General features: G+C 43.4%; 1 protein-coding gene across 2 annotated transcripts in view; it reads right to left on the bottom strand.

The window, feature by feature from the left end:
* The window catches only part of TRABD2B (TraB domain containing 2B), a 424,669-nt gene that overhangs the window by 20,693 nt on the left and 380,740 nt on the right, over nt 1–23,236 (bottom strand). For both annotated transcript variants that reach the window (XM_075002847.1, XM_075002846.1), the window contains exon 6: nt 6,716–6,985. In XM_075002847.1, the coding sequence (XP_074858948.1) occupies nt 6,716–6,985 (270 nt within the window). The remainder of the gene's footprint in view (nt 1–6,715; nt 6,986–23,236) is intronic.

Here is a 23,236-nt window from a genome sequence, read left to right on the forward strand (position 1 = left end):
ACCCATAGCCTGTTCATCATGTGGAATCATGGCTGCACATCTCTTTCCTTTAGACACGTCTGGAGAATAACAAATGAACCTTGTCATTTTATAAGGTGAAAGACGTTATCACCTCTAGCAGGCTGCCAAATCTGGTGTATTACTGTGATCATGCTAGAGGCTGAGACACATGTCAGAGTTTTCCATTTCTTGTTGCGACGCATGGCAGATTTCTAAACTGAGAATGTTTCACAGTCTTAATTAATACATTGTGTGCACTTTGACCAACCTGCTAATCCAAGAAACACTAATAAAAACCAGGAAAGAAACTATGTCAGCACCGCATCACAAGCTACAGTAAAGAGATTTACCTCTTATTTCTATTACACTGCGTTACGCCGTCCCATTAGTCTATTTCCACAAAAATTCTCCACACTCACCACTTTTATCAGCAGTCAGTAAATTCCAAGCGCAGAGCTGGGCCCGATCCTGCTTTCAGCCATCCCTGCACAACTTCATTGACGGGTGTCATTTCATACTTAAATGGTACTCACCCCTGCAGCAAAGATTGCTTTGGGACAGAACATTGGGACCCTAGATGTAGACCAGGGCTCCTATCACTATGATGATGTTAATAAAATAATAAGAATAAAGAATAAGAATATAAGGATGGAATTGAATCTGGGTAAATGAGACGAGCGCGTTCCTCTGACAACAGTCGACATAATGAAAAGCAGTTAGGAGAAGTGCAAAGCATTTGAGGGAAACTCTACTCAGCTACACCATGGGGAATAACTGATTAGGTGGCAGTACTGCTGGAGAGGATTTGGGCATTATAGGGCTCACAGGCTGAATGTGAATCAATAATGTGAAGGAGTTGAGCAAAAAGACTAATATCCACCTGGGTTTGTTGATAGAAACATTGCATTGCATGCAACACCTGTTGCAAAAACAGCCTGGGGAAGTTCCATCTCATGAGCTTTGATAGAGACCAGCTCCACGGCTGCCCACTGGCTCATGCCCTTCCTATAAATCTAAGGGGTATTCCAGGAAGTGTCCAGGCAACAATATGGATTCTCTGTAGTTGCCACAAACTTTGCTTGCTCCTGAACTCCTGGCTTCAGCCTCAGCTAGATTGGGACTTCACCTGGTGACCCAGGTCCTGAAGTCTCACGGGGATTCTGACCTTTGGTGTTGTCCCTGATCTGGAACTTGAGTGCGTTCACCTCTTCTGCTCTTTGCCTCAGGCTTGCCCTGGCTCTGACCCACATCCCAGCTGTCTGTTTTGGGATCCTGACAAGCTTTGTATACATCTCTCTATTCCTGGCTGCTGAAACAGCTTGTTAGAGCCACAGGTAACTGGTCCCAAGGCTACTCTCTAATGAATGTCGGGGGTCTAGACATGGCTACAGCCAATCTGACAACAGGGAAACACAAGTCATAGAGCCACCATTATCCCCATTCTGTTTGCTGTGTTGAGCACTGACTGGTTGGAGCGCTTATTGTTCATCAATGGCTATGCAGACCTTTCGCATTCACTACACTAAACAGAGAGACCGAGGGAGTATTTTAAACAAACAAAACCCCAATTACAGAAATTTCAGTCTCAAAGCCACCAAATGGAACAAAGTAATCTGACCACAATTTACCTGCTAGACTTCAAAAGTGTCTCGCCCTCCTAAAAAGAAAAGCAGCCTTCTCTTTAATGAACCTAAGTACTGTATTTCAGCATGGGGTGTTGTGAAAAGGAAACAATTTGAGTTCATTTACTGAAATTTACCTTTCAGATGCAGTTAAGCAGAATTAAAAGCCTGTACCAATTGACAGCATTCTGTTTTCCATCACTACATTGTCTTGAAGGAAAGGATAACAGACTAAGTGGCTTAAATTCCAACCCAACTGATAAGGTTCTCTGTCTATGGGCATGATTAGGGTAGTTTATTGCATGTTGTCACTCTTCATTCATCACCAGCTCATTTGGTTTTAGTCTGAAATAGCTGTCCTGTTGGAAAGAGATGGATGTTAGTAATGTTACTGCACTCATCTGGGGTTGAACATTCACCAATGGGATATCAAGGAAATGCCATTCCCATTTACAGTGAGATTATATTTCATTTTCAGCCAATAATAGACCTGCAGTTCCATGGCTCCATTAGAAGCAGTTAGTCCTTCTCCTTTTGTCTCTTCCCTCCCTGAAATTTTCTACACTTGCTCCCATTCTTCATTCTGCTTCAAGCTGAAGCTTCTACCTACCTTCAATGTGCTCCATAACTCCACACAAGGAACAGCTCTTGCCCAAGGTTCAGAGCAGCAATTAATCACTGATTCATCCTGGACTCTCATTCTGCTACACCCATTCATTCTTTCCCATCATCTCATTTGCCTCTTTCACTGCCTCCAGACTCTGCTTTCTTCCAAGCTATCTCAGCTCCTGAAACAATTGTCCACTTACCAACCTCCCCACCTCTCTGCATCTAAGGAACTTCTAGAGACCCATGCATTCTATAATGTGTCCCCAAACCATGCTATATATATTCTCCACTGTCTTGTAGTATTTTTGCTCTTGGTTTTAGAATCTAAACCTTAAGGGGTGGACCTTGTCTGTTGGACACTCAAAAAACCAAAGCATAGTGCCTTGAAAATTTATTTATTCTTTCAATTTTATTTATTGCCCAAATTGTATAACCAGGAATTAACTACATGTATTAGAAGAGGAAACTGAGTAGATGTGGCCAACAGAAAAAGTAAAACTCTCCTCTCCTACAGACGTTTGACCCTCTTGGTGCAATCCATCCATGCTGTCTGAGCCCTACCCTGAAAAACTAAACTATCTAAACTAAACTAAACTAAACCAAACTAAACTTTGTTCACGTAACTGAACTGCTCAACATTTTTCATCAAAAATTTAGTTTTGTGGTAACCAACATATTTCAAATGAATTTAAAACAGAAGAAAGATAGCTGAAAGTTGATATCAAAACAATTTGGTAGCATTTCTAATCATAATTCTCATTTCATGACAATCAACATTGCAATTAGAAAGGGAAAACTTAATTTTAAGGGTTTTTTTGATTTAAAAAAAATTAAATTTGACCCTGACAAATTTTTGAATGAAATTTTTCCCTTCAAGAATGTTGTTGAAAGAAAGTTGTATTTTCCAAGCCCCACATATGAAATAGTTTGGTGCTGTAATGTGCCCAGAAGATCAACAAATCTTGGCTTTGTCAGAGCAGCAGAGGTAGGTGAGTTCCACATCTAGAAACCTTCCAGCAGAACACTTGGACATTGCACAAAGCTAGAGAATATCAGTTTATGTGCGACAGCTGGTCCCAGGTCTCAGGATAGATTAAAAGGAGACAGACAGTTTCTAAGATAAATAAGAATAATGTATGACATTAAATGATGAGTCATTTTTATTAGACTATTTCAGATAATGGCTATAACCCTAGAGCAGACAAGAAATACTGCATGAGTTAAGGCCTTTGTGGAACCATTAATTATGGATTTCCTGACTTTTATAAGCTGAAATTAGACCTTTGATGTTCCTTTAACATTGTTCTCATTTGTTCATTTCCTTTGTTTCTGTATTGGAAGCTTAAAAAAATTCCCTAAGATTTCCATGGAAGTGTAGGAGATGGATTTGTAATCCAGACTTCATAAAAGCCCTGCAATTCATCGGTCATAAAGCCCCCTAATCCATGGTCAATAAAGCTTTGGAAAGGAGTTCTGAAAACCAGTGATTTCATAGTTCAGTAGGGTTCACACAAGAACCCTTAATCTGGTTTAAATTTGCATACTGGATCCCCACCCGCACATTTGGCTTTCACTTTTTAAGTTGAGTCTCAACTGCAAGTATTGAATTTTGAAGGCTTTGGATGGTTTTCCTACTGAGTTTTACATGGTTTTCACCTGACATCATAAAAACAACACAGGTTTCCCTCAAACATATCTCAGGTTTGTGCACTGTTTCCTCTTACCAAGTTTCCAGCATATAATTTAACTTGATATCCAGTATTCCCTCTAATTTTTTCCATCCAAGGGCAGAATAAATTTTGTTATGTGTCCCAAGGCATGAAGGTTTGTGAACTACCCATAGAAACATGATGCTAGCAGCACGTGGCTGTGGGCATTTAGGTAATCAAATGAGCAGAAACCGAAACTTTCCTGGGTGGCTGACCAAGCACTCAGCCTACAGGGAACACTGCTGATAACAAGGAAGCTAAGAAACAGCCATGAATTGGAAGAGTGTTCCTGATATTCTAGGCCAGAGCCCCAAACAGTATAAAATCAACTTAGCTGAGCTGCAGCTCTAGCCCAGAGTTTTCCAATTTTATTTGGCCACAGAACTCTTTAAAACTCAGAATAATTTTGTAGAGCCTCTAAAACCAGTTATTTATGACTTCACCCATCTCAGTCCGAAACTCCCCCACCGTCCCTAGAATTAACCCACCTCAGCCCCAAATCAACACCCAGGACTAACCCATCCACCCACAGAGGCCTCCAGTCTAACCTGAGTTAGCTCCTCCCATTACCTCATCCAACATGGCAGACGAACCTACCTTAGCCACCGCTGCTCCTCCGACTCTTGTTCCGAGCCCCTGATTTCATTGGCCACCCTATGGAATCCTGAGAGGCCAGTCACAGCCAATGAAAGGGGAGGACAGTGAAGGAACTGCAGAGCCCATCTGGCTCCCCTCCTGGATAGCCATTGGCTCCTCTTGCCCCACCCCATTGCATGCATGCTGGCTACTTTATGAGTGAGAGGCTCTCAGTGGCTCCCCGACCTGCTGCCACTGAAGTAATGGAACTAAATTCATTTGGTTTAATGGATGGATCTCTCCTGTCACCCTACCGTCTGTAAAACCGATTACATTTAGTTCTACTGTGTCAGCAGAAGCAAGACAGGGAGCTACAGAGGAGTAAGCAGCGGCAGCATCCAGAGCCACAAGTGATTCCTTGAAGAGCCACATGTTTGCTGGCCCCTGTTCATTTCTTGCAGAACCCGTATCTTCACTATGCGGAGCCCTGGGGTTCTGCCGAACGCCCTTTGGGAAACATTGCTCTAGCTCATTCAAGTTGGAGTAAGAATTATTCTATTCCATCCTTGCAGGGAACAATCATATAACAAACCTTGATAACATTCAGCCTTATGCTTTGCTATGGCCAATCAGAGAAGGAACCATTTAAAAACAATACCCTGTACAAAGCATAATGCTACACCCAACATGCAATGGATGTTGATGGAATGGTTCTGCCAACAGCGCAATATACAGCAGCTGCTTTGTAAATGTCAATTGCACATCCATTTTATTGGGAAACCAAAGCTTCCCATGAGCCCCTGATTTTGGATTAACAGTTTGTAATTTTTCGTTTAAACGGAGGTTGCTTTCGAATTGTAGAGGCACAAATTATAATAATAATAATAAAATCACATCTGGAAGCACTAAAGCTGATTTTTTTCTTCTCCTTCATTTTAGGTCTTTGCTGTCCCACTGAACCCCACATATCCCTCCTTAAAACAATGTCATAAAGCAAAGGTCATGCAAAGGCTTTTTCTGGTTCTGTGACATTTTACCATTCTCTCAATCCTCATGATTGGAAAGGAATAAAAGGTTCAGATTCAGATGAGATCCTGCAGGGGTAGTGAAAGCATACTTGTAACTTTAAGATGGGGAACCATCTTTTTCAATGCAATTTTTTTGGAAGCAATACTTGTTATAAAAATGAACAGCTGATTCCACCCAGCTGTATGAACTCATAGCTACAGAACATAGCAGGCACCCCTTCCTTTATCCTGAACATAGGGATCATTGAAGGACCGTGGCTAACACACAGGCTCCAACCAGATCAGCCCCTTTAACATATTCACTCTTTTGTCCCACTCGACGTTGAGCTGGGACAGGCAGTCCTATGGAATGGGGGCACAATGGAGGACTTGGAACCTTTCCAATGAAAATCAAAGATGTTGACTTCTGGGATAACTCAAATCACCAAATCTAGGGCTGAACCAAGCAGCTCTATCTGTGGAACAACCTTCCAGGAGAATCCAGACTATGACCATCCTTAAGAGATGCTGCAAAACTTCCCTCTTCAAAAGAGCCTTTCCACCATAGCCCAGACCATGCTGACAACAATACCCCCATCTGTTCATTCTCCCACCCAAAGTGGGAAATCATACCTCTGACATGAGTAAACCAACCAATCACAACATCAAATAATTTGAAAAACCCTACAAAATACACAGCTGAAAAGGAATACCCCAAGCGCAGTTTTTACCCCAATGCAGGAGATGTACCAGAGATTCCATGCTATCGGTAGCAATTTAGATGAAAGGTGTCCAGAAACTATCATGATGAGTACCAGTATGCAACACAACATGGACAGCTGTATGGATAGCAGATGGGCATTGCCAAATAATGTTTGTTTCATTTTCTTTGGTTTGTTAGCTGTCCTGTATAAATCTGTATTTTAAACATCACAGTGCCAACTTCTTTTCATTTCCAGTTTTGAGCTAATGCGTTTAGAGCAGTTTAGCTTTCATCCCAATTCCCAGTTCCCACTTCTATGCCTGAAAAACATCATCATATATCTGAGTCCTGAATCCTTCCTCCCAGATACCCTGTATGACTCATGGTTTGTTATCTCAGCCAATCAGTGGGGGGTCAACAGCTGTAAAACAGTCAAGATCTTGAGACTGTGAGGAGAACACAGATGCTGAGGTGATAGCTGTGACTCACCTATCTTCTATTCGAACCCACAGATCATTGAACTGCCTTTGGCGATGGTGTTTGTGATGCTTCTTATGCCATTTCTTCTGACGGCCAAACTCTTCCAGTTGGCTGATGCTGTCTGGCAGCAGGAGGTGAGGAGGAAGGCTGTCTTGTTCATCTGACTGAAGTGACACTGAAGAGGGAGAAGATGCTGGTATATGCTCAAAAATATGGAGAGCAGATGCAACAGTTCCTGAGGCTGCCTCTGAGGAAGGGCTTGTGTTCTTTGTCCGCGAGCTGCGAAGCAAAAGAAAATATGATCTATGAATGGATGACCAGCTAAAAAAAGTCTGATAGAAAGACCTACATGAGTCACCAGGACTAGAGTGTTTCCTGCTATTGTTAAGGCACATGAGGAAGAGCAGGGCTTTTTCTACATTTAGTTGGAAATTTTTGATGAAACGTTTTTCCCCCTAACAAAATCCCAATTTGTCAAAATATGTGAAAGCCCCTGCTTTCGACAGCTTTTTTGCTTTGAAGAATTTCTGGAGAGAAGTTTTGAAATTGTCAAAGCATTTCATTGCAATATTTTAGAAAGGGAAAAATTCTAGGTTGCTGGCTCAAAACAAAAAAAAACCACATATGTGATGAAAGTACAAAATTAAATTATTAAAAATCAAAACAAAAGATTCTTAAATGATCTAAATGAAATATTTCAAATAAGCTGCAAACTGACTTTCCAACCCCAGGGTTTCTAGTATAGAAAAAGTCAAGTTTTTGATTTTTCATTCCAAAAACTTGAAATCTGAAATCTTTTGAAATAATGGGAAAACCTTTTTCATCCCAGATTTAGCTTTTACTCCTATGCAGTGGATGTACACAACAGTGGCTCTTCCCCTGCCAGGTTATATAAGATGCCTTTTATAATAAACTCCTCAATGCAGCAGAAAAAATGTAATGTGACCCAATGACTGGCAGTTGAACATGAAAATGGCTGTACTGGGTCAGACCAAAGGTCCATATAGCCCAGTATCCTGTTTTCTGACAGTGGCCATGGCAGGAGTCCCAAAGGGAATGAAAACAACAGGTTGTGATCCATCTTATTGTACAATTCCAACTTCCGGCAGACTTAGGTTAAGGGCACCATTCCTGCCCCTCCTGGCTAACAGCAGGTGATGGATCTATCTTCCATGAGTTTATCTAGTTCTGTTTTGAAACCTAAATTCTGACTGGGAATAATGTGCACATTTTAAACAGTGAACATAACTAACCACTGTAATGATTTACCAAGGGGTGTGGGTGATTCCCTGCCACTGAAAATTTTAATGCCAAGACTGGCTTTTTTCCGAGAAGACCTGCTCTAGGAATTATCTGGGGGAAGATCAGTGGCCATGTTATTCAGGAGGTCAGACTAGATGATCAGATTAGTCCCTGGGAATTTATGAATCTTTGAACAAAATGGCCTAAATGGACAAGGGAAACAGATGATTTATAATTCTTCTTGTTCCTAACACACCTCCTTATACGGGCCCTCCTATTGACTTTGCATCACCTTCTACTGTGGTCTGTGGCTTGTAAGGCACAACAGTGTTGTTGATGAGGGAAATAATGCTATCGTTAACAAGTGACTACCTTTGCTGAGGTGAAGCTGAGTGCAGGCTACATTTCCCTTCTTTCCCTTTCAGAAAAAAACACAGTTTACAGCTAACAATTATTTTCTTGACTGTCCTGGGCAGGCAAATTTGGGCTAGTAATGGGGGAAACATGATCCACGAGGGATGATACAGTTGTTAAGAGGGGGATGTGGAAGACCAGGTTCCTGTATGATTATTGTGAACCCCATTTTATGCATACAGAGTTTAGGTAACTTGCTTGAAGTCTTACCAGAAGACTATCCTCGTGCTGGGATTTGAAGTCCCCTCCCCACCGCCGTCTGAACTACTTCCACCCCTTGCATCTGTATACTTTGGGTGGAACTTTAGTGAGAAACGTGAGTGGTTGGTGTGTGTGTTTTATTCTGTGTTTTGTTAAAGTTTCAATAATTCTTTCTTATGGTCAAGTTGGAAACACAATAAAATGAACTCTCATGGGAATGCTAAGATACTCAAAACAAAGCACAGAAAATAATACAAAACCAAAGGAAACTATTCCAAACTTAAAGAAAAGTTGTCAGATTTGAGTTTTGATTGAAGGTTCTATTGGGGAGAGCTCAAATCTTAACCTATCTCAAGAGTGGTCCCAAGGGGTAAGCTAGTAAAGGTGGCAGAAAACGTTTAGTCAGTGTGGCCGGCAAAAACATTTTTATTACACTGAAGTGATGACTTTTCTGACAGAAACTGTTAAATCCCAGTTAAAAGTTTTGCCTTCAGAGTGAAACCAGTGAGTAGCAAAAACTTTTTAACTACATTGGTGACAATTTACAAAATATGCTTCAAAGTGAAACCACATGTTTTGTTATGGAACATTTTGTTCTAGTCCAAAAAAGATTCACATCTACTACTATTAGTAACAAATTTGTTCTTAAATCCATTAAGACAGAACTCAGAACAGTCAAAGTCACTTACTTCCCATAATCTCACATTGCTCCTAAAAATCTTTCCAACGTCACTTATCTGGATCCTCACTGCTACTAGGCATTCATTGTTGCTTACAGAAGACCTAGTAATAAAGGCATAATACAGTAGGGTCTCAACATTCACGAGGGTTCTGTGTTGAGAAATCTCGTGAATTTTGAGTTTCGCAAATATCGCTCCTGCCTGGAGCCGAGCTGCCGGTGCTCCTGCCTGGGTCCCCGGGGGGAAGTGGTGGCTGCTGATGCTCCTGCCCAGGGTCCCAGGGAAAGCGGTGGCTGCTGGTGCTCCTGCCCAGAGCCCCAGGGAAAGCAGCCACTCAGCCTCTTGTGATAGTTGAATTTGCGAATATTAAGTTCACATATCTGGAGACCCCACTGTAATTTTACCAGTTAGAGGCAACAGTAAGAAGATTCTTCACAGCTCAATAAAGCTCCTACACTAACCAAGAGGCTACATTCACTAAGTTTTCAAGGTTTGTTTTGACTTCTAAAATGATGTGATATTTCTTGACACTTCAAAACTTCAACGAGCTAAGTTCTGACACCTTTCCTCACATTGAGCACTGTGTCAGTAAGGATAAGAGCATCAAAATTTGTCCCAATGAGATTCTACTGCACAACTTATGTTGAGAACGTTAGTAACAATAGTGGACACTTCTGTGGGGTCTTTCACTGAAGAATCTCAAAGCTCTTCAAAAACATTTATTAAGCTTCCCAAACCAATGAAAGATCATAAGACAGCTGGGGATGCCACTGCTCAATGTTCAAGCAAAGTTACTGCCAGAAGGAAAAGCAATAGTGTAAGTGTTTGACAACATTTCAAAGAGGAAATAACAGCACTACTTACTATGGCATGTAACCTCTCTCTTAAATGATAAGGGTCAACAAGGGCAAGTGCTGGGGATCTACTGGCTAAACAGCAGTTGTGCAGAAAAGGACCCAGGGATTACAGAATATGAGAAGCTAGAGATGAGTCAACAGTGTGACCTTGTTGCCAAGAAGGATAACAGCATGCTGAGCTGCATTAGTAGGAGCACTGCCAGCAGATCTAAGGAAGGGATTATTCCCCTCTATTTGGCATTGGTGAGGTCACATGTGGAGTAGTGTGTGCAGTTTGGGGATCTCCACTACAGAAAGTATGTGGACAAATCGGAGAGACTCCAGTGGAGGGCTATGAAAATGGTTAGGGTGTTGCAGCACATGACTTACGAGGAGAGGCTAACAGAGATGGGCTTATTTAGTCTGCAGAAGAGAAGAATGACAGGGGCATCTCCATCCTTAGAGGTTTTCAAATCCTGGCTTGACAAAGCCCTGGCTGGGATGATTTTGTTAGGGTAGGTCTGGCACTGAGCAGGTGGTTGGACTGGATGACCTCCTGAGGTCTCTTCCAACCCTGATCTTCTATGAGTCTATGATAAATCAGGATGTGTACTGTACAGTGGGAGGATAGCTAATGTAACTCTACTTTTTAAATAAATCTCCAGAAGTGATCCTGGTACCTAGAGGATAATAGGCTGAAATTCAATGCCAGGAAGACTGACAAAGTGTAGTACAGCACAGAATGATTAGACACGTAGACGAATGGACTAAGAGTCAACACAGCTTTTGTAAAGAGAAATCATTCCTCACCAATCTATAAGAATTCTTTGAGAGTGGTAACAAGCATTCAGATCTGACTGATCCAGTTGATGCAAGGACTCATGACAAAGGTCCTCTCATGACTTAGTAACTAGTTAAAGGATAGGAAACAAAGGGGTTGATCTAAGAATCTGTACCGGCTTCGGTGTTGTTTAAAAAATTCATAAATTATATGGGTGAAAAAGGAGTAAACAGGGAGCTGACAAAGTTTGTAGAAATTACAGACTTGCTCAAAAGCATAGAATCATAGAATTATTTTAGAGCTGGAAGGGACCTCAGGAGGTTATCTAGTCCAGCACCCTGCCTAAAGCAGGATCAACCCCATCTACATCATCCCAGCTATGACTATGACTACGTCAAGCTGGGACTTAAAATTCCACTACCTCTCTTGGTAACGTATTCCAGTCCTTCACCACCCTCCTGGGAAAATAGTTTTTCTTCATATTCAACCTACACCTCTCCCTCTGTAACTTCAGACCATTGCTCCTTGTTCTGCCATCTGTCACCATTCAGAACAGTCTCTCTCCAACCACTTTAAAGCCCCCTTTCAGGAAGTTGAAGGCTGCGATCAAATTGCCCCTCAGTCTTCTCTTCTGCAAACTAAATGAGCCCACATCTCTCAACCTCTTCTCGCAGGTCACTTGCTCCAGACCCCTAATCATTTTTGTTGCCCTCCACTGAGCCCTCTCCAATACGTCCACTTGCTTTCTATGCTCTAGATGAGGCCTTACCAGAGCTGAGTAGAGGGGAATAATAACTTCTCTAGATCTGCAGAAAATGTTTCTCCTAATGCACCCTAATATGCCATTAGCCTTCTTGACTACAAGGGCACACTGTTGACTCATATCCAGCCTCTCAGCCACTGCAATCCCCAGGCCTAAAACCAAATGGAAAGAAGGGGCTTTCAAAATCAGGGGGTCTTTTCAAAAATCCCCCCCATGGTCGGTATGAGTGCTTCGAAACCGGCACTTTCAAAGCGTGCGTGGCCGCCATTATGCTAATGAGGCACTGCATATTCATGGCAGCGCCTTGTTAGCATCTGCTGAAGTGGCTCATTAGCATGCCCCCTCTGAAAGAAGTGGGGCCATGGCCAGAGAGATAGATCATGCACGTACATTCAAACTGAGCTTTGCCCATTAGCCAACATTTTATGGCTCTTTTCTGTTGATTTCCAAACCTGGCAAAATATTTTCAGTATTCTGAACAATCTTCAAAAAGGTCACCAAATAATCTCTTCATCCAACATCTGGCCAGCCGATAGCAAACAAATACCATGTACACTCACTTCTACAAGGAGATGGTTTGGAAGTGCAGCTCATGCCCGGAGAAGTTCTCTGGCCTCTGTTTTGCAAGAGTGGTCAAACTAGGTGATCACAATCGTCCTCTTTCACCTTGGAATCTATTAACGATTGCTCAAAGGTGTACTCAGTCATCAGAATCCAGCATTTCCCCATTTTGTTGCCTTTCCCCTTGTTTCAAGAGCTCAAAATATTCAAATTCCTAGAAAATTGGAGCTGGTAGAGAGGAAACTTCATAGGTTGAAATACTGGGAAGCCCTTTCAGAGACTTGGATGACCTATTCCCATTAAAATGAATGGCACTCCAAATCCCTTTGGTAGCTTTGAAATCCTCAGTCATAATTCCTTCCACGGCTGTTACAAAACCTATGGGCTTTAAACTTAATATTTTGGAACATTCTTCAGCAAGAGAATAAATGAATAGTGGAACAATTACAGAATTTTATACCCTAAAGAGGGTCATAAACCTAACCACTCTCACAATTAGTGTCTGGTGGGTTGGGACCAGCTGAGTCGTGAGAGATGTATATTTGACTTGGTTGATATTTGTTTCATTACTTTCATACCAGTAACCATCTTACTAAAACTGAGTAGGCCAGTGTGTGATTTACACATTTAGAGCTGTGGCACATCCACTTTGAATATCCCTGGAGAACGGCCCCCAAGAATGACAATGCTAGAAAATAAACTACTGGGAATCTGAGGTAGAATTATATCTCTAGGGAAAATGGCCGTAAATACAACCATTTTCCATGGCTTTCATTTAGAAGTGGAAACATAATTAGGAAACCTTTCAAGCAAAAAAAACCCCTAAAAATTAGATACAGCTACAATAATGAAAAGCTAATTCAGCAACTTTAAGTAGCAGTAGCATAAGAGTGAAAATATCTTGAAATTGATTTAACAAATTCTAGAATCCTGGTTTTCCCCCCAAATCTGGTACTGTATTAATCCAGAAATGGAAACAAAAAACTGAGTCTAACAGCACAGGGAAAATTAATCTAGCTGTAATACATGAATATTTATAAACCATCCTGTCAAACCATAAGACTCACGTCAGTCAACGGGAATCTTCCTGTCAATTTTAATAGGCTTTGGCCCTACATGAAGGTCTTGCACATTTATTTTCTGATTTTATAAATAATTTTTTAAAATGAACTGGGCTGCCATTTGATTACAAGGGAACCTGCTATTCAATTTATTGACCATTGGACTGTTTTTCCCTATTAGTCTGGTTTCTCTCAGGGTGCGTCTTCACACGCATTCCTCTTTCGAAAGAGGCATGCAAATGAGGTGAATCAAAAATGCAAATGAGTTATGAATTTGCATATCTGGCACCTTATTTGCATGTTCTAATTTCAAAAGCGTGTCTTTGGAAAGAAGAAAGCCAGTGCAGACACTGCTCTTTCAAAAGTAAACCCATCTTTGAAAGAATCCTTCTTCCCTTTATTTAATGGGAAGAAGGATTCTTTCGAAGATGGGGTTTGCTTTTGAAAGAACAGCGCCTACACTGGCTTTCCTCTTTTGAAATTAGAATATGCAAATGAGTTGTCAAATATGTAAACTGTACCTAATTTGCATTTTTGATTCGCCTCATTTGCATATCTCTTTCAAAAGAGGAATGTCAGTGTAGATGCACCCCGTGTTTATCTTTGTTCATTCATGTTAGTTTCGCCACTTATGTAGTAGGTAACACCACTTGCAGATTTTTACCATCTTTCTTTCACCCTTACTAACCAAGCCATTTTTTCAGGACTATTCTTAGAGACAAGGAAGGAAACAAGGATAAGTTTGGATTTTCTGAGGCAGTGAATTGTTTTCTGTAAGGACAGTGAGAAAAATCCACACTGACACACAAATGCAGACACCTCATGGGATTTCCACAAAGTGCTTGACACACTTCCAGGTTTGGAGGGGCCACCTTTCCCAAACTGTGATGATCTGTAGGAAATTCTGAAAATTGAAACTCATTGAGCTTCCTGGAGCATGCATGAATTTTGCATACAAAGACCATGACTGGACCTTAACTTTTCGCCTTTGGGTCTGTGCAATGATTTGGTAAAGCAAGGACTGAGGAATCATGGACTCAAGGTGAGAGAAGGTCAGGCCCAGCCTTAGGGCAAGGTGAGCAAATAGGTTGCCATGGGCCCCACACCCCAATTGACTATAGCATCCATTGCCCGTGAGCTGAGCTTCGTTATCAGGGTGCCACCTTGGGCCCCAGTCAGTGGCCAGGCCTCCATGTCAGCACACCACCTTGAGCCCCACCATCATCGTGCTGCCTTAAGCCCTGCAAAATCTTTGGCCAGGCCTATAGAAAGTGGAAGCCTATGACAACATTCTCCTGATAGCACATAGGATATAGGAAATATTGATTCTTCTGGGCTTGGTTCTCCCGCAAGGAATCCCAGCCCTGTTATAGATAATGGTGAAACCCCTTCTGATTCAGTGGGGCCAGGATTTTTGTCATGGTTTTGCTTGTGAGAAAATATGACTCAGAGACACAAAGAGGAAAATTCCACTTGGCATGTCAGTGCAATTGCTGTGAATTTACACATGGAAGCAGGTCTGATCAGCAAGATGATATTTTTACACATTGTCCTGAGGACACACACTTTAGGCTTCAACACAGCCAAAATCCAGGACCCATTTTCCCATATTTTACTGTAGTATTTATGTTCCCTAAGATACACAGAGAACCTTTTAAAATACAGCTTGCCAGTTTGCTATAAGCATCAATTCCTTTGAGTTTGATGAAGGAAACTCCTGACTTGCAAAGCTGCCTTATCCTCCCTGGTCTTTTCAAGTCTAATGATTTTTTTGTCTCAGCTTCTTTATTTTACAGACAAACCGACAAGATGAAAGATTTCATTTCCTCAATAGGGAAGCTGTGGTAAAGGCCAGGAATGTATGATGTGGCAGCTTCATTTCTGTGCCATCATTCCATTGCTGCACACAGAGTACAGCCAAATGCTAGCTAATATCATTTTATTATATTGGGATGCTCATAAATTCCAGCTTGGGAGTGTTTGTCAAGTCAAGAATTCTTTGCTCACTTACAGATGTCCTTCATCTTCTGCCCACATGCCACAGAGCCATGGGGATTTTCCCAATTTTCCCTTCTGCTCAGTGTTCACTATAAAGATGCTGCAATTAGAAATTAGCTGACAGCAGTGTTAATACAGCATCAGGCAGAGTAGATGGGCAGAAGAATGTGAAAACATTCTGAGCTGGTTGGAAACCACCTTCCTCTCCCCCCTGCCCAAATGAACAATTCAGCAAAACCAACATGAAATTGTGAAAAGTAACAGAGAGACAGCCGCGCTAGTCTATATACTATCAAAACAAAAAAGCAGTCTTTAAAGTGCTACTGGACTGCTTTTTTGTTATGAAATTGTGAAATATTCAATTTGATTTTTTTTTTCTGAAAAAAGTTCCCCTCTTAACATTTCACCCACCTGTAGTTGTGGTGCAAATGAAAACAAGGCCTACATGATATTTAGTGATGTTTTAGGACTTCTGTGCTCCTCGGCCTGAATTTTCACATAAGACTCCTTTATGTGGCTCTGGAAGTTGTTACTGAAATACGGCGTTGCCATCTCTCTGAGGCCATTTAATAAACGGCCCGAAATATGCCAATGAAGAGTGGATGCAAATTCCCCGCGCCTCATTAGCATAAGGTCACATGATCTGGAGTCTGGAAGACGTTCTACCGGACTCCAAAATGCCGTTTAGAAGAGCAGCCCCCGGGGGGGTCTTCCGGAAGGAAGTCCTTCTTCTGGAGGCCCCTTCTTCCTCATTAGCATATTTCGGGCCTTTTATTAGCATGCCACTTTCTTTGAAAGTGTCATGTGTAGAAACGGCCTGACTGAACAAACCTGAACACCCTTACCCCTCCCATTCTCTGAGGTCCCACCGTGCTCATTCCACCCCACACCCTCACTCAATTACTCTTTTTCATCAGGCTGGGGAGGGTCCTGTTTTGAGCAGATGTTTGTGGAAAACTGGTCACCTGGAAATCCTACGCCTCAGCCTAAGGCCTTTTTACAACATTTGGTGCAAACAAATATAAGGTGGATACATCTGGGTTGTTGGAAGGAGGGAATGAACCTGCAACCTCAGGGGCTAAAGCTGTGTGCCTCTACAGCAGAGCTAAAAACCAGCTGCCTCTCAGCTAAGGCTGTAGAACAGACTCTAACCTCCCCTGTGAGTGGTCTCAGTGCCTCTGGGGTCACACAGAGATCTAGCCCCTAAGTAGAGTTCTTTATTGTGTGCATTAGTGATACCACGGTTTCAGGATATCATCTCTGTGGGAAATGGAATGGAGGTGTTGGAGCCACATGCATGGTGGTACTGCTTTTCCCAGGTCTTGCTGTCATCCCCTACATTCTCTAGGGAAAAAAACAAACAAACTCAGAGAAGTGTATGCAAACAAGTTGCAGGACCCCATTTCAGGCTCTCCGAATCCTAACCCCATGCAGTACAGGAACAAGGCTTTGATTGTCACGGCTTGCAGCAGTTTTCTACCTGCGTCATGTGGACAGGAAATGCAAGTTTCCTCAACAGTGAGAATTTTTGCTGGAACTGTGCCGACTTGTTTTGATTTTCTGTGGGGAAAACTGAAATGAATTTTTTCTCCAATTCCACCTGAACTGAAATGTTTGTTGAACTGACCGGAAATGTTTTGTTTTGAGTCAGTTCAACACTAAAGGGCAACCCGTTGTAGTGTCCTGTTGCTTCCTGTCATGTGTTTTCAAAGGTCTGACGCTCCCTTTCTCTTCTGTGGGCTGGACTTCCTGACTAAACTACCTCTAAGAGGCAGTGAAGGTTCCCTGAGTGATGTAATGGCTAATGGGAGTCACATGACTGCATATGACTCATGGGAGATATAATCTGGCCAGGGACCGCCAGTCCATAGAGGAGCTTGGCAGTATCAGACTGTTAGCCGATGGACAGACCCGAATTGCAACTCCGACGAGGCAATGCACCAAAGCAGGGAGACACGGTTCAAAGTTGAGCTGACAAATATTTCATCATTTCTGATTTTCTGAGAATACTTCATTCCAGGAACAATGCTGGCATCACAGGGCATTTTGTCTTATCTGATAGAAAAACAAAATGTTGACATATCGAAAGTTTACATGAGAGTGGAAATGTACTGCACTCAGAGTTCTTTATGAACACAGAGGGCTGGAGAACTGTTGTTTCAAGATTCTGGTTTTATATTTTATTAAAATTTCTATCAAACATTATTCCATGCAGTTTGCTCTGGCTCATGGCTTGAAAAAGAGTAGCAGCTATAGAAAACATGCAACTCTTTTTCCTTTTTAATGTGAGTTTTTAACGCTCACATGTATTGCTTTAATAAATTAAAATTTGCAAATTTCTTATTGGGTTATGAGATCACTACTTCCTCTCCCTATATGCTCTCATAGCTCTAACTTTCAGTGTTAGGGACAATGATGTCATATTAGTCATAGACAGCAGAATTTTTCTGATGCTGGATAATACTATTAATAGCACATAGTTCATTATGTTTTTTAAAGTCAGAGAACTCACTCTCAGAATGGTCCAGTCTGCCAAAATGAGGTTCCCTAGGTTCAGGGCCAAAGTTTTGAGTTGAGAGTTTGGTTCTGTTCCATCTCTAATGTCATGACCTCGCCAAGGAATTAGAAATGGTGACCAAAGTGCCATTATTTTGTTTTAATGAGTACGAATCTTGAATCTTAGAGAATTGTGGACAGGGCAAGTATTCAGCTAATCCCCTTCTCTCTCTAATTGCTAAATGTAATCTAAAAATATTAAGATTCTCCTATCTTTCACTCCAATTTTATACCAGTATAGCTCCCCTGACTTCCTTGCACTGTGAACTGTTCTCCAAGTATGCATGGATGGCCAGTATCAATCCACCATTGGAAATCAGTGGTACATAAGGCAGGTTTTGGATTCAGCTATCTGCCCTTTCTGCTACTGCTTACTGAGCAGAGAAAGCCCATCACTACAGATCATGTATGTTATAGGACCAAGGATCATCTCTAGTTCTGTTGCCCTAGTTCCCTCTTTGTGGGCTGTTTAGTTTAATACTCCGCTGGGTACATCTGAGAGAGAGAAACATTTGCATAAGCAGAGATTTACCTTCCCATCTGAAAAAGAAACTCCAGATTTGGGCCCTAACTTGGCAAGGTGCTGAAGCACACAACTAAGTTGAAGCACATGCGTAATCCCATTGATTTCACGTTCAGGTCGAGGGCAGATAATGCCACATCTTTCTACAGTGGCCAGATTCAGCCTGATATTTTTGGGTCTTTCCAACACTGGAGACAAGACACTAGCTCAGTGATACTCAGATGGAGGCTCACAAGCTGCAAGTGCAAGTGGCCCTTTCATGTGCCTCATTCAGCTCTTTGCAGCATATGCCATCAAATACTGTATGATTTAACTCTTCATGGCTGTCACTCCATGGCTACGTCTACACGTGAAGCCAACATCGAAATAGCTTATTTCGATGAATAACGTCTACACGTCCTCCAGGGCTGGCAACGTCGATGTTCAACTTCGACGTTGCGTGGCACCACATCAAAATAGGCGCTGCGAGGGTACGTCTACACGCCAAAGTAGCACACATCGAAATAAGGGTGCCAGGCACAGCTGCAGACAGGGTCACAGGGCGGACTCAACAGCAAGCCGCTCCCTTAAAGGGCCCCTCCCAGACACAGTTGCACTAAACAACACAAGATCCACAGAGCTGACAACTGGTTGCAGACCCTGTGCCTGCAGCATAGATCCCCAGCTGCCGCAGAAGCAGCCAGAAGCCCTGGGCTAAGGGCTGCTGCCCACGGTGACCATAGAGCCCCGCAGGGGCTGGAGAGAGAGCATCTCTCAACCCCCCAGCTGATGGCCCCCATGGAGGACCCAGCAATTTCAACGTTGCGGGACGCGGATCGTCTACACGGTCCCTACTTCGACGTTGAACGTCGAAGTAGGGCGCTATTCCGATCCCCTCATGAGGTTAGTGACTTCGACGTCTCGCCGCCTAACGTCGAAGTTAACTTCGAAATAGCGCCCGATGCGTGTAGCTGCGACGGGCGCTATTTCGAAGTTGGTGCTGCTACTTCGAAGTAGCGTGCACGTGTAGACACAGCTCATAACAAGTAGGACGTCTTCAAGTCAGCCTCCTATTTGTGAGTCCATTGAGGGCTGATCAGCCTGATGCTGGAGCCTCAGGTCTTGTCACAGAAGGAGCAGGTGTTGGTAGCTGTTGGAGGGTGTGGGGCAGCTTTTTCTGCTCTTTCCTTCTTCTTTGCCTCTCCTCATCTGCACTATGGTGGGACCTATCAAATTGTGCCTCTTTCTCATGGATTACTGCTCTCCACTAGGGAGGGTCCTGGGCAAGGTTCTCCCAAGTGTTGACATCGATGCTGCAGTTTTTCATGTGTGCCTGCAGCAATGTCCTTATTTAGCTTCCTCTGGCCCCCAGTGCTCCTCTGTCCTTCTTCCAATTCAGAAAACAGAATCTGTTTAGGGAGGTGCTGATCAGACATCCACCATCCAACAAAGTTTTTGATGAACGATAATGGCTTCAATGCTGGTCATGTTCGATTCTTCCAGGATGCTAGTGTTCATGCACCTATCCTCCCAAGAGATATTTAGGATTCTCCTGAGGCAGCATTGATGATATTGTTCAAGTGTATTCAAATGATGCTTGTATGTTGATTCTCCTGGTTTCACATGTGTACAGAGGTATTGGAACAACCACTGCGCAGTATACAAAGAGCTTTGTCTTGGCATAGATGTCCCAGTTCTCGAAGACCCTTTGTCTCAGGCAGGCAAAAGCAGAGTTGCACAGCTCAGATGATGCTGGATTTCCACATGAATGTCAACTTTAGCAGAAGTATGACTTTCAAGCTGTGGGAACCCCTCCACATTTTCCAGCAGTTCTCCGCTGGCTTCAGTAGAAGGTACATGAGACTGTCCCATCAGTGAGGGTTGGTGGAGCACCTTGGTCTTTTTGATGTTCAGTGTGATGGCAAGATTCTTGTATGCTTTGGCAAAGGCACATAAGATGCTCTGAAGGACTATGGGAGAAAAGGCCATGTTGTCATCTGCGTACTGGAGCTCCATCATTGAGGTTGTAGAGGTCTTGCTTTTAGCCTTCAGTCTCCTTAGACTGAAGAGCTTTCTGTTCATTCTATAGACAATGTTCATGCCATCTGGAAGCTTGTCATCAATGAGGTGAAGGGTCATGGTAATGAAGATGTAGAACAGTCATGGGGCAATGATGCAGTCTTGTTTGATTCCTGTTTTGATCTCAAAGGTGTTGCTTTGGGATCTGTTGTTGCATAATGCTGTGGCAGTCATGTTGTCATGAAGCTGTCCCAACATGCTGATGAAGTTTTTGGGGCAACTGATCTTTGAAAGGATGGTCCACAGGGTGCGACAATTGATTTGATTTGAATGCTTTGGTCAGGTTGATGAAACTCATGTACATGGCTTGGTTTTGTTCACAACATTTTTCTTGCAGTTGCCAGATGGTGAAGATCATGTCTGCTGTCCCTCGGAATGGCTGGAAGTCAAACTGGGATTCTGGGAGAATTTCTTCTGAGAGTGGCAGGAGCTGGTTTGCAAAAATTTGAGCTAAGATTTTTCTCTGCTGTTGTCAGGATGGAGATGCCATGTTGGTTTCCACAATCTGACTTGTTGCTCTTCTTGGAGATACTGATGACTGGTGTGCTTCTGAACTACGCTGGCATCTGCTCCCTATTCCAGATCTTGTGAGTCAGCAGGTGGAGTTGTTTGTGGAGCTCCAGCCTATCTCCTTTGAAGATTTTGGCAGGGATTCCATGTAATCCAGTTGCTTTGTTGTTCTTCGTCACTTTGATGGCAGCTTGGACCTCATTCAGTGCAGGAAGTGTTGCAAGATCGCTCCTAGGTGGTTGCTTATGATGTCTGATTTAATTATTAAGCAGTGTAGGTTATAAGTCAGTCAGTATTATGTTATTAACCAATTGTAGTTAATTGTAGTTAAAAGAACATATTACTAAGTATTTCCCGTCACACTGTTTAATTCACATTCTTGTGGCTCTTTTGGGTAATGCTGATAGCTAATTTGTCTCCTGGGATCACTGCACGAGATCAATCACAGATGTGACTTACTGTTGCAATTTCTGTGTTAAGCGCTTTGCTGAATCCATGTTTTTAAATTCACGGGCTGAAAGGTGAGTAGCTTTCAACTATGGACAATGTGAGACAGGGAACACTCTGATTATGTAGTAGGCATCAGGGAAGAATCTGATATCTGTCAGAAGATCCTGACATCTGAGTTATGCTAAATCCACTTTTCCACCTCATAAGGGAAAAAGACTTACAAGTGACACATCCTATCTCCTGAGTTAAAATGGGGATTAAGTGAATCACTCCAGAAATGTTGCTGAAGCCCATCTACATTTTATCACTGAACTCAAGAGACTCAGAAAAGAACAAGCCAGTTGTCAAAAATCTGGACTAATATAAGAAGATGACATTTTCAACCATCTGTGGGCAACTCCACTTCAGAACGCATTCTTGAAACACGGAACCATAGTGTGCTGCCTGGAAGCACGTTGTCTCAGTCAGAGGCTGCTGAACTTCATTCGTTCACCTATTGCTATCTTAAAAAATCCTTGGGAAGTGAATAGATGGAACTGCAGCTTAGGTACCACACTAGTGCATGTTCCATAGATTGGTAACCGCCGATCTAAACGTCATTTGTTGTAGCATCCAAGGCTATCTTATCAAACCTAAAGTTCACTGATTTTAAATACTATACACTGCACAGGCTCCATTGCCTTGTTAGAACAAGCTTGCTAAACTGCACAGCACACTCAGTGATATACAAACATCTTTCTGAATGGAAAAATCCATTCTGCATTAAAATTCCTGGAAGAGAAAGCCTGTCCATTTCTGCCAAGTCCTGGAGAAAAAAAATACCCATGTTAGTTTCCTTTATAATAAGAACTAAAAACTAAACTAGAAAGTCTATCAGAACAGAGCTGAATACACAACTGGAGTGCCTGGTGAGCATTTTAGGTCACGGACAGAGCTATTGGTAACGGAAGTCATGATGGACCCCCAGCGCCAGCAGCAACAGCAGCTGCCAGAGGTCCACCCAGCCACCCCTGCAGGAGCAGTGCTCGCCCTGCTCCATGCCATGCAGGAGGCAGCTGAGCACCTCCTTGCCACAGAGGAGGAGCTGCCCACAGGGGAGGAGGAAGCAACCCCAAACCCTGCAGCCCCCCACCCTCCCCATGCCACACACGCCGCCGGCTGTGGAGCTACCTCATGAGCACCGACTGGTGGGAGTGGCTGGTGCTCAGAGAGTGGGACGACGACCGCTGGCTCCAGAACTTTCAGATGAGCCAACAGACATTTCTGGAGCTGTGCCAGTGGCTCACCCCCGCACTGAGGCACCAGGACACCGCCATGCGACGTGCCCTCAGTGTGGAGAAACGGGTCGGCATCGCTGTCTGGAAGCTGGCCACTCCCGACAGCTACCGATCCGTGGGCCAGCAGTTTGGTGTTGGCAAGGCCACCATCGGGGCTCTCCTCATGGAGGTAAGAGGACCCACGGGGGGAGGGGGAGGCAGCCCTGGGAGGGGAGGGGAGGGGAGCCCTGGCAGGGGAGGGCCACACACACCCTGAACATCCCTCATTGGTGGTCTCCCATGTGCTTCCCCTGCAGGTTGTCCACGCCATCAACGCCCTGCTCCTCCACAGGCTCATGCGGCTTGGGGATTCGGATGCCGCCATCGCGGGGTTTGCCACCCTGGGCTTCCCCAGTTGCTTCAGGGCTCTAGATGGGACCCACATCCCCACCCATGCCCTGGAGCACAGTGGAGGATGCTACTTAAACAGGAAGGGCTACCACTCAGTGGTCCTCCAGGCCTTGGTGGACAGCCGGGGCCACTTCCTGGACACATATGTGGGCTGGCCTGGCAGCACCCACGACGCCCGGGTATTCCGGAATTCGGGCCTGTGCCACCAGCTGGAGGCAGGGACCTACAT

The sequence above is a fragment of the Carettochelys insculpta genome, chromosome 9 (genome assembly GCF_033958435.1).
Source record: "Carettochelys insculpta isolate YL-2023 chromosome 9, ASM3395843v1, whole genome shotgun sequence".
Classification (NCBI taxonomy): domain Eukaryota; kingdom Metazoa; phylum Chordata; order Testudines; family Carettochelyidae; genus Carettochelys; species Carettochelys insculpta.